We start from the raw sequence: 16,420 nt of genomic DNA on the forward strand, positions 1-16,420 counted from the left end.
TTAGATTTGCTGTACTTCCCATCACAGTCTTGTTGTACGACCCAATTTGGACTAAGCTGTAGCCACGACGCAGACAACTTGACATATGACTTAACAATACAGAAGAGTTCAGGTTAACCTAATAACTCCAAAGTGGCCAGATTCTATGGCTACAAAACAAACCTGAATCCTCACCCATCTACCAACGTGTTTAATAGTTGGTATGGGGTGTTTATAACATCCTGTGTTTTGTATTTGGCAATAATAATAATGGATTGGATTTATATAGCGCTTTTCAAGGCACCCAAAGTGCTTTACAATGCCACTATTCATTCACTCTCGCATTCACACACTGGTGGAGGTTGTAGCCACAGCTGCCCTGGGGCAGACTGACAGAAGCGAGGCTGCCATATCGCACCATCGGCCCCTCTGGCCATCACCAGTAGGTGGTAGGGTAAAGTGTCTTGCCCAAGGACACAACGACCAGGACAGAGAGCCCGGGGATTGAACCGGCGACCTTCCGGTTAAAGATGCCCTTCCCAACCCCCTGAGCCACGGTCGCAAATGTGTCACTATGTCCACACATTGCAACTTTAATCTTGTGTGTCCCAAAATAACCAAAAGTCTTGTTTGTTAAGGTTTGTTAAGATACAAATTTGCCCGCCCAAGCTATACAGCATTGTTCTTTTTAAAGAGAAAAGGCTTTCTCCTGGCATCTTTCCAAACAACCTATACTTGTTCAGTCATTTTTAGTTATGCAATTGTACTGTCCTGAACTTTAACATCCATCCATTTTCTTCTGCTTATCCGGGGCCGGGTCACGGCCAAGCAGAGAAGCCCAGACCTCCCTCTCCCCAGCCACCTCCTCCAGCTTATCCAGGGGAACGCCAAGGTGTTCTCAGGCCAGCCGAGAGATATAATCTCTCCAGCGTGTCCTGGGTCTGCCCCGGGGCCTCCACCCGGTGGGACATGCCTGGAAAACCTTACCCAGGAGGCGCCCAGAGGGGCATCCTTGTCAGATGCCTGAACCACCTCAGCTGGCTCATTTCGATGTGGAGGAGCAACGGCTCTACTCTGAGCCCCTCCCTGAATGGCCGAACTTCTCACCCTATGTCTAAGGGAGAGACCAGCCACCCTTCGGAGGAAACCCATTTCCGCCGCTTGTATTCGCGATCTCGTTTTTTTCGGTCACTACCCACAGCTCGTGACCATAGGTGAGGGTAGGGGCGTAGATCAACCGGTAAATTGAGAGCTTCACTTGTACACTCAGCTCTCTCTTCACCACAACAGACCGGGCCAGCGTCCGCATCACTGCAGTCGCTGCACCAATCTGTCTGTCTCCCAATCCCTTCTCCCATCACTCGTGAACAAGACCCTGAGATACTTAAACTCCTCCACTTGGGGCAGGGTCTCGTCCCTGACCCGGAGTGGGCACTCCACCCTTTTCCCGGCCGAGGACCATAGCCTCAGTTTTGGAGGTGCTGATTCTCATTCCCACCGCTTCACACTCGGCTGCGAACCGTTTCAAGGCGAGCTGGAGCCCATCACCTGATGAAGCCAACAGGACCACATCATCTGCGAAAAGCAGAGATGAGATCCTGAGCCCACCGAAGTGAAAGCCTTCCGCCACTTGGCTACACCTAGAAATTCTGTCCATAAAAATTATGAACAGAATCGGTGACAAAGGGCAGCCCTGGCAGAGCCCATCACCCACCAGGAACAAGTCCGACTTATTGCCGGCTATGCGGACCAAGCTCTTGCAATGTTCGTATAAGGACTGAATGGCCCGTAGCAATGGGAACTTTAACATGTAACATGCTAACTGAGGCCTGTAGAGTCTGAGATGTAACTCTTGGACTTTTGGTAGTTTCTCTGAGTATTTGACCTTGGGAAGATGATCGACTTTCTTAAGTGTTTCCTACTTGAATGAACAATTTTTGTCACTGTAGGCTGATGGAGTTGTCCGTTTCCAGATTGGGCAGCAACAATTGCTTCTCTAAGCTCATTACTGATGTCTTTCCTATTTAGCATTGTGTTAACACACACTGAAATGCTTTTCACCTCGACTTCATTATTATTTTGTTATTGCAGTACCTGCCAGTCCATTGTAAAAATTAATAACAAATATGATTGAAATACTGATGAATTTAATTATACTTTGTTTTACTTTACACCCAGAGGTTGACTATATGCACACACTGGTACAACTGTTAGGCTACGTAATTATAATGCATGTGGAACTTGATTTTCTGGATGTTTGCTTGAGGAAATTTTCTCTGATTGGACCTCCTTAAATTTTAATTGAATATCCCTGTACTAAGACATGTACTTATTCTATATGTGATTACAGACCCTAAAAAACATATACTTGTACACATTTAATGTTATCTATGATAATAATATAGAAATAAATTCTTGTGTCTAAAGACTTTGAATTTGCCAGGATTCAATCAAGAATTTGCTTTGCCATTTTCTCAATTTTATGATGATTGTGAAGAGAACAGAAGAATAAAAAATTATGATACAGGACTTGCTTTTCCAAAGCCAGGAAGAAGAGCTCGATTAGCCACGGACTCACAGCCTCAGAAACAAGTTTAACATGCAAACAAGCACAGATAAAAGTGATAAAGCACATGGCAAAAAGTCAGAATGAAGAGTTCCCGGTGAAGTCTATATTTAACAATGACACTCATGTCAGGAAGAAAAGAGAATTAAATGTCATCAAATGATATTTGCCATACAAGTGGCATTTAAAAACTGAGTGAAATCCATTTTAAGAGGTACCTGAAATTGAAGGAAGGAAAAAGTCACAAGTAAAATGTGTCAGACTTAAGAAACCAAAAAAAAAAGAAGAAGAAGAGAAACATAAAACAAAGTGTTAACACAAAATGTTATCTGCGTAACCATATTGACATGGTAATATCACCAGGAAAATGATCACTTTAACCTCTTTTGTCACACCGTAATGATGTAAAGTGTGTGTATGTGTGTGTGTTCACTTACAAAGCAGTCTGTGTCCTTTGGGCCATAACAGCCACCTGCACACTCACGGTGGCAGCAGTCACTAACAAAGGGACCAAAGCAACGGCCGTCACACTGCTCCGCACACACTGTCTTAGTTACTTTGAAGTTACAGGCATGTTAAAAAGAGAGAGACACAAACAAAGGATAAAATGTATATATAATACACGTACTTTATGCATACATATATAGAATGTAAACACAACACAGTCTTAGAATGTGTCTGTCTAGCCAGTTCAAATGGCAGGTGAAGATAAAAAAAATTAAAGCCCAGTCACTGGAAAGTTGTCACTGTAAAACCTTTGAGAGGTGGGGGGGTAACTTCAACTTCATCATCTGCTCTGGAAGTTATATATACTATACTAACCTACCTACCATCTATTGCTTTGTAAAATGCATGCATACACATGTTTACATGTGTCTGTGTCTGGTGAGTTCAGCTGAAGCAGAAGTTTTTTTTACCACCTACTAGCTATCTTCAATCATGTTTTCATCTCTGCTCTCGTCTGCTGTCTGGCTCAGTGCGACAAAGACATAGCGATTCTTATCTGAATGTACTACCAAAGTGAACATCTGTCCACCTTTTCCTTACATGCCCTTTGCAATCATATGGGCGGCCGCATGTCTGTGTGCCTTTCTTCTTGACAGCCATATATAAATGTACATAGGACCCTGCTATTTCACAGGTAAAGACAGCTGGTAATTGACATAGCTTAAGTGTCAGCAGTGGGACTTTCATTATAGAGCAGGAATACATAACTAAGCAGTTATGGATGAACCAGTAAAGTTGGCACAAGATAAAGTATTGGGGTGGGTTAAAAAAAAGATATTATACATAGTGGTTTGGATAAATGGATGTACTGTAATTACAAATTAAACTATTTGCATAATTTTGTTGTTATCATATTTACTTTTACTTCTAAATGACTGAGGCTCTCTGTTCTTTTTATACTCAGTCATGTTGGTAATTAGTGACAGCTATGGCTTTTGGTTGTATGAGGTGAAAGATGCTCGACGACGTGGAGCCAGCGTTAACTGAACACAAACAACAAAAGCTTGTAATAAGAATAAAATTCAATGTAATTTTAAGAATATATTTGGTGATAAAGGTTAAAGCGAACTGGTCATAACTGAAACTAAGAAAATAAATTGCAACAGTAAATATTACTGGGGAACGTAAGGCTACTATTGTACACCATTACACATCTATTGGTGGTGCTTATTTTTGTTTTGAGCAGGGCCATTGTTTTTTTGATCTGTGTTATGTTTCCCTGCAGCCTTGTGTTGACAGGACACCATCACCATGATAGATAAAAGCTATGAACAAGTCGCCAAACAAACATGGACACACAGACACACACACTCATGCTACTGAGTGGAAAGCTACTGATTTACCATCAGTAGCATTCAATTAACAGTGCCTGGCCTGCATTAATATGGTCTGCTTTATTCAAAAGACACTTTGTCAAAATAATGGCCAAGCCACATCGCCAGAGACGGACACAATGATGTTTGTCAATTTGGCTTTAAAAATCCACTTTAACCTCCTAGGACCTGGCGTCCACATATGTGGACATCACATTTTGGGTTATTTAGACCAAAATACTGAATTTTGCTCTACAAGGGCCTGATATCCACTTATGAGGACATTATACTGCTACTGTTCTATCACAATTTTAAATGAATATCCTCATATGTGGCTCTTATTTTTATTAAAAACAAAAATAAGGTTAAAAAAAAAAAAAAAATCGGGCCCCAATGTGACCAAATATCAATGAGAAATTAAAAATGCATGCCGTGGAAGAGTTCAGGTCTTAGGAGGTTAAGAATAACTAAAGACAAAAAACAAAACAAATCAGATTACAGACATCACTCACAGGAACCAATGCCTCTGAGTTCCCCTGTGAATCTATTGTTATTATTATTATTATTATTATTATTGGGCACATCTGGTTCTCAACACCTGTCTTTTTCTGAGACAAAATATTCAGTTAATTTTTCAATTTATTCTTAAGTGTAACTTTATTTAAATAGGGCATGAATGTCTATAGATCAAATGTTTGCCTTACAGCGCAATGGCTCAAAAGTTTACAGTTAAAAGGTAGCAGTTTGACACAGGAGGTCAATTCAATTGCATATCAGTTACAGTGATTTCCAATGTTGAAAGTGAAATGACTTCTTAAAGCAAAGGGAAAACATATCAATGATAAATAGTGTGCTTAATTTGACAAGTATAAGTCTTTATTTGCTAATTAATACCCTTGTTAATGCCGTATTTTTGAAATTATTTGCATTTCAAAAATGCCTCATTAACTAGATGTAGTGATAAGGCTATGATGAATAAACTGAAATGAATAAACACCTTCATCATGGGATGTTTGTGAATAGATACGCTTCTTTTTTTTTTTTTTTTTATCTATGAGCTGATAGATCTGAGATATTCACCACTTGTAGTCTCACAGTGTTTCTATTTTGTGTGTTTAGAAGGTCCAGAAGTTTATTTTGATGCAATTTAACATGGGAAAGATGGAGCAAAACTTCCTCTTTGCATTTCACGCAGTGCACACACACACACACATATATATATTATACCACAATCACCACCCAGTTCAAAGGGTCTGATGTCATCTGTTATTATCAAGGACCACAGAACTTGTCAGTTGCGATCTCTGCAGCCAGTGGTACAACTAATAAAAATTGCTGTTTCGTTTAGAGCAGGTGTGAGTACTTTATCCTGTATCCTTTTATAGAACATAACATGTACTTCTATGGAAAAAAAAAACTACCTCTGCTGACAGAGATCCAGTTTTTTATGTGAGAGACTCAGTAAAGAAAGTGGTTTTGAATTGTAATTTACTTCCTCGGTGTATTTGGTTCTTCATAATTAAACTTCATAATTAAAAGCATCCCAGTGCAAGAAAAAAAGCTTTTCTTTTTTGAAAGCAAGTAAAATAAAAGATGAATCATGGCATCCACAAATAAATGGATGAGGATAGAGAGATGGCGCGATCACAGCTGAAACAAGGCAGATAGATGGGGCCAGGGCTTATCTGGGCCTCCTCTGTGACGTGTTGTTAACAGGTTCTGGTCAAACAGTTCATTCCTCATTATCTTAACGAGATCACAACCACAGAACAAATAAGATGTGACATGCCAGGGTTGGAAGGCATAGATGAAGTGGTCTAAGTACGAAGTGATGGACAAAGAGGAAGAACTTGATGAAGGGTGGTACAATAAAAAAAAAGGAATGTGAGAGGTAAAGAGGTATGTAATGAGGAAAGAAATGTGAGCATGTGTCCATGTGAGTACATAATTTTGTTTCTGACTAAAACTAAATGTGTACATACAGTTTGCTAAAGGTCAAAAATATACTAAATATGAAGTCTTCCTGTGGATGTTAGTATGTGTTAAAAACAGATAGAAGGGTGAGCCACTGTGGGCTGTGAAGAGGGCTTGTAGAGCTAACCATTAACAAAAGTGCAGCCTTAAAAATTACCATTTTATGACACCTAATTAATTTAAGCACAGTTACTCTGAACTACGCTGGAAAAAAATGCAATTGTAACAAAAGAATTCTTTAGTATTAGTAAAAACATAATTTTTTTAAATTAATTTTATTGTTAAAAAGTGGCCTTATTTGATGTTTACTTGTGTAGGCATAAGCATGTTGCATTAGCCAATCTCTCTCTCTAGCCAATGTTTACCGAACACCTCAGAACTCGTTAAGTTAATTGCATTCTGAAGCATCAGAATATGCACAACATTGTCGTCAGTGCTGCCGTGCTGCTACTGACTAAATTTGAATGAGACCAGATGCTGGATGCTGGCATGCATGACTTAGCTGTTGCTGCAGCCTTTCATGTCCATGAGACAACGATTTCTGATCTGCCTATTGGTCGACTTGGTCAACATTTGACTGGATAGAGTAAAAATGAAATACTCCAACATGCATTTGTGCAATTCTTGCAGCAGGATCCCAGCCCCGTGGCTGTTTCAGCAGGACAAAGCCAACCTTCACACTGCCAGGGTAGTTAAGGCCTTTCTGGATCAGGAGCATATCCAGACACTTGCTTGGCCAGCATTTAAACCCAATATTTCTTCAAATGCAGCCACAACCAGTGAGCATTACACAGCTGCAGGCTGCACTCATCCAGGAATGGAGAGCAATTCCTCAACAGCAGATCTAAACACTTGTGCAGTCCATGCACAGATGGGTGACGGCTTGCATCACATCCAGATGAGGCTATGCCTTGTCAGAAACATGTTGTATACAATTAAGAATTGCTTTTCCTGACAGGTATGAGAGCCAAAACCATCATTAGCATTACAATCATCACCGGTTCCCAACCTAAACAGCACTCCCCATGCCTGAGGTGTGGGAATCATCATCAGAAAATATGTGACGAACCCTCTCTTACAACATTCTCCAAATGTTTTTTTCTAAAAAACCTTGTTTTGTATTTTTCAGAACTGTAGAACAATGTTAAAATGGAGGGATTGTTGCTGTTCCTGTTTCACTACTTGCTGTTAGGCTGTCACACATCATTTGCATCACAGTGAAACTTTTGTTATCTTTTAATGATCCGGTTTAAAATAAGAGCTTTCCTCATAGGTGAAGACAAGAAACAACCACTCATTACAGCCTTGTGTAAAATGTTTTTCCTTTTGTAGACTGCAAGTAATTTAATCAGTGAATGTAGATGATGTTGTTTTTTGTCCTTGAATCTAGGATTTTTGTATTAATGATCTTTAATAAGGTTAACACAGAAGATTTGTCTGATTTTTAAATTGCTGGTAAAACTTTGTTTTTTTAGAAATTTCCAACCAGCAGTACTAATAAAATCCAGTGTGACGACGTCTATTTAATACCAGTCAAAGCCACATCAAACTTTCTGCTTGACAGAATGATCTAAAGAGTATCCCTGTTTTGATTATTTTGATCTGATCTGTTGATTATACATTTTTGAGGCTAAAATTCCTTTACATTGTGGAGCTGTGTTCATTAAAATACCAGAATATCATGTGTGTTAATTTGGAGAGCATATAGTCTCCTCAAAAGAAATGATGACTTTCAACAGCAAAAAAAACCCAAAAGAAAAATCTGATGTCATCCCTTTGGGGCAACAAGCAGGAAAACCTTCACTTTATGGAATTCAAATATAATTTTAGATGCCAATTTATTGGTGATATTCTCATGTCCCGTTTCCACAGAGGCAGCATGGAGTTGCGCTTAGTTTGTGAGTAATATGCTTACAAACTACTGTGCTCAATCCTGCCTCTTATTTCCATAAACACCTGTTGCCACTGATTTGCAGTGCAGCTCTTGTGTAATGTGGCATACCTCTGCCTTTTTCCCCTGTTTCTCTTGATTAGGACTAGCTTCTTGACAGCCATTCTTTCACTTAGACCATTTCTAAAGAGGCTTCGGTGAACAGTAGATGGTTCTACTGAAGGGCTGGATGGTCCTCTCCTCTCAGGTCCTCTATGAGGTCTTTGCTGTTGTTTTTTTTTTTTTAAATATATTTCTTGGGACATGACTTTCTGATACTTTTCATCTGCTTTTTTAGACCTACCGCTTCTTTTGTCCTCCACTTGTCCAGTTTCCTCAAGTTTCTTTCTATTTAAGAACATACTGCACACCATGCTAAAGACATGCCAAGTTTTTGCACTTTAGGAATTACCTCGATGGTCTAAAAATATTATATTATGTTTGTCAGAAAAAATTTCTTTATATTATGGTATTTTTCATAGATTAAAACAGGGGTCTCAAACTCCAGTCCTCGAGGGCCGGTGTCCTGAAACTTTTTCATGTGTCCCTGTTGCAACACACCTGAATACAGTTAGCAGGTCATCAGCAAGACTCTATAGAACTTGACTGCATGCTGCGGTGACAATTCAGCCATTTGATTCATGTTACAGCAGTTCATCAGTGAATGATCATGGTGCAATAAAAGTACTTTTAGAAGTACATTTTTCCAAACATTTACATTTACTTAGGAGTTACCAATCCAGCATGCAGTCAAGTTCTATACTCTTGCTGATGACCTACTAATTTTATTAATTTGTGTTGCAACAGGGACACATGGAAAAGTTTCAGGACACCGGCCCTCGAGGACTGGAGTTTGAGACCCCTGGGTTAAACTAAAGACTTAACCGTTTGTCACCCATGTATCAAACAGGCTGCCTAAACTATTTTTGTAATTTTGCCTGTGAAACTACATAACATTATGGTTATGGTTGTCCCCAGCTAATATATCTATCTACACACATATTACAGTGTTCGTCAATACAGTCTATACTTTAACACAAAGTTGCATTTCTTTTTATGACTAGTATAAACCAAACAAAATAAATGCAAAATATCAACAAGTGAGCAAAAAGATAAAAGTCTTTGATTATTTGGAAAATTGTTTTTGGCCTAGTGTCTAATGTCTCAAAGTTGATATTGTGATTTAGTGAAATTTGCCCAATCAAACAGATGACTCAACTTTAATTCAAGAATAAGAGATTTGTCATTTACAAAAATGGCACTTTCATTTCCTGTTTTCAAACTGAAAGATGCTGCAGTAACAAGTCTCACAGTTCATAACACTGTTCACATACACGCACATATACACACAAACAAAATAAAAATAGAGTAAGAACATGGCTTTTATTTTTATTATTTTATATGCCAGGGGTAGGCAACTCCAGGCCTCGAGGGCCGGTGTCCTGCAAGTTTTAGATGTCCTTGATCCAACACAGCTGATTTAAATGGATAAATTACCTCCTCAAACATGTCTTGAAGTTCTCCGGAGGCCTGGTAATGAACTTATCATTTGATTCAGGTGTGTTGACACAGGGTGAGATTAAAAACCTGCAGGATACCGGCACTCGAGGCCTGGAGTTGCCTACCCCTGTTATATGCAATAGCTTGATTTTATAACTATAAACAAACTATCTTTATATCCAGCTGAGTTTCATTATGGGTTGACCAGAATGTATTATTGGCAGTTCAGTGGAACAGAATACAGTGGCATGTAACACACTGCATATTAGTAAAAACTCTTTCATGAAAATCCAATAAAGTTGGGAAAAACCCACATCACCTTAGATCAGGGGTCTCGAACTCCAGGCCTCGAGGGCCGGTGTCCTGCAGGTTTTAGATGTCACCCTGGGTCAACACACCTGAATCAAATGATTAGTTCATTACCAGGCCTCCGGAGAACTTCAAGACATGTTGAGGAGGTAATTTAGCCATTTGAATCAGCTGTGTTGGATCAAGGACACATCTAAAACCTGCAGGACACCGGCCCTTGAGGCCTGGAGTTCGAGACCCCTGCCTTAGATGGAGTCACATGGATGTATACATAAATGACATCCAAAGGTATATCCACTAAATAAAGCTTGGAATCTCGTTCCAAGTACATTGCCAGGTATGCTAAAGATATGCTAAATTTTATTTTTGACCCACAACAGTTATCAGTAAAGTTTTGATGCATGCAAAAGTCACTCAGTGGTGATTCTAACAACTCAAAGTTCTAATCAGATAATAATAATTAACTTACAGCTTTGGCACTGGTCCTCTTTGGGTCCCCAGCAACGACCATTGCAGGAACGGTGGCATTTTTGACCTGCACAGAGGTTCAAGGAAAGAGACTATTGGCATTTCAAACTGCAACTTCACAAACTATTGTCAGTGTCATTCAACCTTAAAACAGACCAGAGAATTGCTGCTGGAGTTTGTCTTCAAGCACTCAACCAAAGGCAAACCAAACTCACATAGTGAACAAAACTATGGAGGATCATGTGATTTAACTTTGAATTCACTTAATATCTATTTGTATGTTTTTCTTTGGATATGCATGCATAGGTGCATTCTGTTTGCTCACACTGAGCAATTGTGACCTTTTTAAAACTTGGAATAAGTCTTTCTTCTGTTATACCACAATAGTGTCTTTCTCACCTAGTTATGCAACAGCTCAACTTCTTCCTGGATATAATCCTGTACATGTTAGGATTGATTTTTAGATTTTAATGTTCACTGACTTCCTTCAAATCCCTTTATTGGTATTTTTTAGGGATACAATTGTGCAATTTGTCCTAATGTTCTTCTTTTTATTTTTGGCTCTTGGTCCTTCTTTTCTGTTTGAGTCCTGCTTATGCTTGTCTGCCAGAGCAGTTTGTAAACTCTTTATACAAAAACTCTTTAAAGGCACCAAATAATTAAAGTTATTGCCATCATTGCAATTATGATTGTAATCATTGAACTGTAGGTACTGCAAGTAGCATGCAGCAGTTAATTTCATTAATATGACGATGATACTACATTTAACTGATACAATCTTAAGAGTTAAGAAAAAAACCTTTGTGAATTCTCAACATTAATGTTTTTTTTTATACATATATATTTTAAGGCAGGAAAGATCCATCTTCCTTGACTGATATATGCTGTTGTGGTAATAAAATCCAAAATAACCTTGGCACAGGTTATTTTGGGAAAATGAGATGATTCTTTTTGCCACTTCACGCTAAACCAGCCCAGCATGAAGCCAGCACACATCAGGTTGAGATAAAAGCAGTAAAGGAGCGGTAAGCAGCATCATACCCTCAGAGCTTTAGCCAGTGCCTTTCTGGGTTTTTGGAGGACTTAATTGACTGTCTAGTAATTGACTGCTGGGAGAAGTGAGTCTGGATAAGTGCAGAAGTGCTGTCCTCTGTCCATCAGCCTCTCCAGATGAGAGCTATTAGCATCCGACTGACTCCATTGCTCAACATGAGAATCTCCATCTTCTGCCCTCTTCTTCTTCCTCATTTTTGAGCCCATCTACTACACATTTTTCTCTTCATCCATCACTTATAGATTCATCACTCCTCTGTAGCTCTCTTTCCCTTAGTGCCTATTCCTGTCCCTTTTTTCTTAAACCACTACATTTCTCTATTTTTTTCTGTTTCTCCAGTGTGTCCCTATTGAACTGACAATTTAGTAAAATTTGAAAGAAAGGCTGGCAGCTTTGTCTGTATGAAAGCAGTATACAAATGGGATATTAATACAAATGTCCGCCAGCCATACAGGCAGAGCTTCTGCTGTTCTTCCTTAATTCTTTGTTCTTCTCTGTGCTACGTGCCCCAGGAAGTCAAGTCAAAGAGTTTTCATTCAGTGACCATGGCCTTCACTATCTCAGCTTCTAAATCCTCATTGACCTTGTATAAGACCGTCAAACCCCCTTTCCCGGAATGCACCGTAATCTTTAACATCCCCTGAAGGTTAAAATGTTGAAACTGCTGCCATACCCCCGCGTCAGTGTACAGCAAGCGAAAGATGGAGGTGTTTAAACAGAATCAACAGGGCATCAGTTTAAAAAAACAGAAAAAAAGATCACAGTCCTATTTTGAAACCAATAACACAACACAACCATGGCACAAATAAGTCACAAGCAAAACAACATGAAGCTTGTGTCGCCACAAAAAAATGAAACAGAGATTATGTTCTCAATTGTGGATTACAAGTTTGCAGACCCTTGATCTTTCAGCGAGGGTGGAACACTTGCAAAGGAGTCGGGGTCGATCAAGGGGTAACAGGGCTGCAGGGAGGAGGGTGATTGAGCAGAATATCAATGCTTGGAGCTTTTAGCATGCATCTGAAGCCCTCAGCTAGTACTATGAGATGATTCCAAGGACATATGCATCAAAAGGAAAAGTCTGTTTGTTTATATCAGAGTCAGTGATAGCGTATTTTATCATTTGTTGATTTGTTTCCATTTGTAAATGAATGAGACGAGACAGTTTGAAAAAAAAAAAAACTGAAAACAACATTGGATTTAAATGTCAAAAAGCGTGAGAAATTAATGTTAATTAAAAACAAAAAGAAATGAGTATGCTAAGAGGTTTAGTCAGCAAATTAATAATAATGGGTCAGAGGAGATCAGTAAATGCATTGTTATTTCACTGATCATCCCCTGTCCTCTGACAGATTGAGTATGTGTATTTCACACTAATAAATCCCATCATAATGCTATGCATTCATTAACGGGTCTTCCAGCTGGCTACAGAAGGACATTTAAGTGATGTGAGCTAGCAGTCATTGTGAATTGTTATGGTAAGCAGAGTGACAGAATAGGGTCAAAGGGTGATTTTGTGATGACAGTGTTTTGCTGCTCACATTCAGCCATTCATTGTGAATCGACCAGGTTGTGATAATGGGCCTCCTCTGGATCATTTCCTTTGTCAAAAATAACCTGCCACTGAAAGACCTTGGCAAGTGTGTGGGGAATAATTGTGAAAAGACATTTTCAAAGACTAATTCAGAATTAGCACAAATTCCTGCAAATTTGAGTTACAGAAACTGCCAGGTAGAGTGGCCGTGACTTCATTCAAGTTTGTTTAAGCAATTGAGCCATCACATCTGTAGTTATCTGCTACCCTCATTATCAGGGTACACTGTCTCAGCTACTTTTTTTTTTTTAAATCAAGAAATAAATTAAATGACAGGTGAGATAAATTAAAGGTTATTATTATTATTATTATTATTATTATTATTAGGTTGTATAAAAGGGAAAAAACTGTCTATCAGTTGCAAAATTAAATGTACCTTAAATATATACCATAAATAAACTAAATTAAAAAAAACAACAACGCCTATTTGGTAAAAGTTTGATTGGTAAAACTTTGAAATAAGGTATTGGGCAACAGTAACTCACTCAATGTATAAAAGTGTATTACATACATAAAACAACAGAATGCACACAAACACACACACCCACACACACAAAAAAGGGACCATGTTGCCTTCACCCTCCGCATCTTCTCGAGCGCTTCTCTCAGCCCATGGTACTTTTCCAGCTTCTCATATTCCTTTTTCCTGATGTTGCTGTCAGTCGGTATAGATACATCTATCACTACAGCAGTCTTCTTCTGCTTGTCCACCACCACTATGTCCGGCTGGTTAGCCATCACCAGTTTGTCTTTCTGTATCTAGCTCGGTCATTCTCACCCACACTAGGGAATGTGTCCCATTTTGACCTCCAGGCCATACTCGGCCCAGATGGTCCTGTAATACTACGCCGGCCACTTGGCATTTTTACACAGCCTACCACATGGTTGTGTGTGTGTGTGTATATATATATATATATATATATATATATATATATATATATATATCATAGATCATTGTCTTTCTGAAACATCCACCCTTGTTTCATATTCATAGCAGATTTTTATCACGAATGTCTTGTGTCTTGTTACAGTTTTCTATTCATCTGTCCTTCAATTATATGAAGTGTGCCAGTGCAGTATGATGTTCCCACCTCCAAACACTGTCGTTATGGTGTTGTTATGTTCCATAGACTTCAATTTTGGTCTCCTCTGACCCGACTATATTGTCTCAGTATTTCACAGGTTTGTCTAATTGTTATTTAGCAAACGTTAAAAACACTTCAACATGCTTTTTGTTCGACAAAGGAGTCTTGCATGGTGAGCTTGCATACAAGCCATGTTGGCTGAGAGTATTACTTATCGTTTTCTTTGAAACAATTGCATGCGCTGATTCAATGTCTTTCTGTAGCTCTCTACAAGTGGCCCTTGACTCTTGGAGAACTCTTCTGATAAATCTATTTACTCCTCTGTCTGAAATCTTGTGGGACACCTGGTCATCTACACCAGGTTTATGGTAAAGCATGTCTTGATTATGGCCCCAACAGAGCTCACTGGAACCTTAAGTAGTTTAGAAATTCTTCTGCAACCAGTGCCTTGAGTGTGTTCTGCAGCAATAAGGTTGCAAAGGTGTTGAGAGAGCTCAGTGGTTTTACCCATCATGTTTCTTGTGTGACACCTTTGTAATGAGACACCTTTTTATAGGCCATCAGTTGGGACATAACCGGCTGATATTAATTTGCACTAAAGTGGCAGGATTGCTTTTTAATTACTGATAGATTTCAGCTTGTGTCATGACATTCCATGCCTTTTTACCCCTCCCTTTCTTCATGCATTACTTCTTCAATAGTTTTCCCCTGTGTCATTTCTCATTATTACACATAAAATAATTTACGGACATCCTATGGTTTGATTTCTTTGCATGTGTGGATTGGATAGGTTATTACCGACATCTGATGGAACCCAGTATCACAGCAAAACATGTAATAGACACGCCAGTCCACCTTGTCCATTTCTACAAAACGAGAAATGGACATGCATGGAGAAATTGCATTACTGCATGCAGAAGTTGCATTACCAGTGGGGGGAGATAATATGTTTAAAACCAAAAAGTTGGTAGTGAGCAAAAAATGTGTGAAGTACATTCCATGATCCTTAATTGCCAGAAACAATTAGGCTAGGCAGCTAATATGTGTTTACATGTAAATGTGCTAATAATGTCTGTTTAAATCCTGTGATTATTTTCACGTTGGGTTGAAACAAAATCTCTCTCTGTTGTTACTCCAGCTTACTACAACTCTCTGAAATGCTCTGCATGCATCTACACTTCATGCTTTGGAGAGGAAAAGCATAAAATGGAAACGTTGGACTGGTACGTTGTTTTTGAAATCATCTTTCCACTGATTCAGATTTTTGTTGGGCTTTCCTGGATATCCATATATTTTAAGTGCCTTTTTTGGCTTTTGCAAAGAATTTTTTCTCATTTTCTTCATGTGTACCATTTGGGTTACTTACATGTGACACTGCTGTTGGTGGGCACCACCACAGGTTGGATCCTTGGGTACTTGACGATATCTTGCCAATGGATTGTGTCCGCATGGCACAAGAACTTGTTTTGGTCAACATAAACACCTCCATTTAGGATTTCTGTAAGAAAACAAATACATAAGGGACACACTAAGTACATATATGCAAAGAGCTCTCATGTCTTTTTACCTGTAGGATGTACCAAATTCAGCAGTCATGCTGCCATGATTGACTTTTTCCTTCTAATTTTTCAATTAACAAAGAACATGACTAGATGATGTTAAAGCCATAGTCATTAAAAAAACTTAAGGACTAGATTTTTCTTTTAGCTGGGGAGACGAAATGATTAGATTTATTTTGGGGTGAACAGTTGATTTTGAGTCACACAGATGTAATGATTGCTGTTGGTGTGAAGCACCAAGGACAAAGCCATGTTATATTGCTGTTATTACAACCTCTGATCTTTTCCCATTGTGTTGTTTTTCTCATCCTTTTCCTTCTATGCTGTGAGCCGATAGAATCAATTATGCCCCATGGCCAACATTAAATCCATAGGATTTTATCCTCAGTAAGGGGCAGCAGGCCTAATATTTATATATTTTTTTAAAAATTGTATTTCATCAAGGATGTGATGTATCTCAAATCATAAAATGCTTTCCCTTGTCAAACCAATGATCATCAGGCTTATAGGGACAATTGATTTCCCCACACACACACACATAGAAATGTACACCACTGTCTGTTGAATGATTGGATACGGAGG

General features: G+C 38.9%; 1 protein-coding gene across 3 annotated transcripts in view; it reads right to left on the bottom strand.

Annotated features, from left to right (window-relative positions):
• Positions 1 to 16,420, bottom strand: part of erbb4b (erb-b2 receptor tyrosine kinase 4b) — a 305,088-nt gene that overhangs the window by 93,549 nt on the left and 195,119 nt on the right. For all 3 annotated transcript variants that reach the window (XM_040027858.1, XM_040027856.1, XM_040027857.1), the window contains exons 4-6: positions 15,646 to 15,777; positions 10,548 to 10,613; positions 2,983 to 3,101 (exon numbers count right to left, since the gene is read on the bottom strand). In XM_040027858.1, the coding sequence (XP_039883792.1) occupies positions 2,983 to 3,101; positions 10,548 to 10,613; positions 15,646 to 15,777 (317 nt within the window). The remainder of the gene's footprint in view (positions 1 to 2,982; positions 3,102 to 10,547; positions 10,614 to 15,645; positions 15,778 to 16,420) is intronic.

The sequence above is a fragment of the Simochromis diagramma genome, unplaced genomic scaffold, assembly GCF_900408965.1.
Source record: "Simochromis diagramma unplaced genomic scaffold, fSimDia1.1 OVJJ01000343.1, whole genome shotgun sequence".
Taxonomy (NCBI): Eukaryota; Metazoa; Chordata; class Actinopteri; order Cichliformes; family Cichlidae; genus Simochromis; species Simochromis diagramma.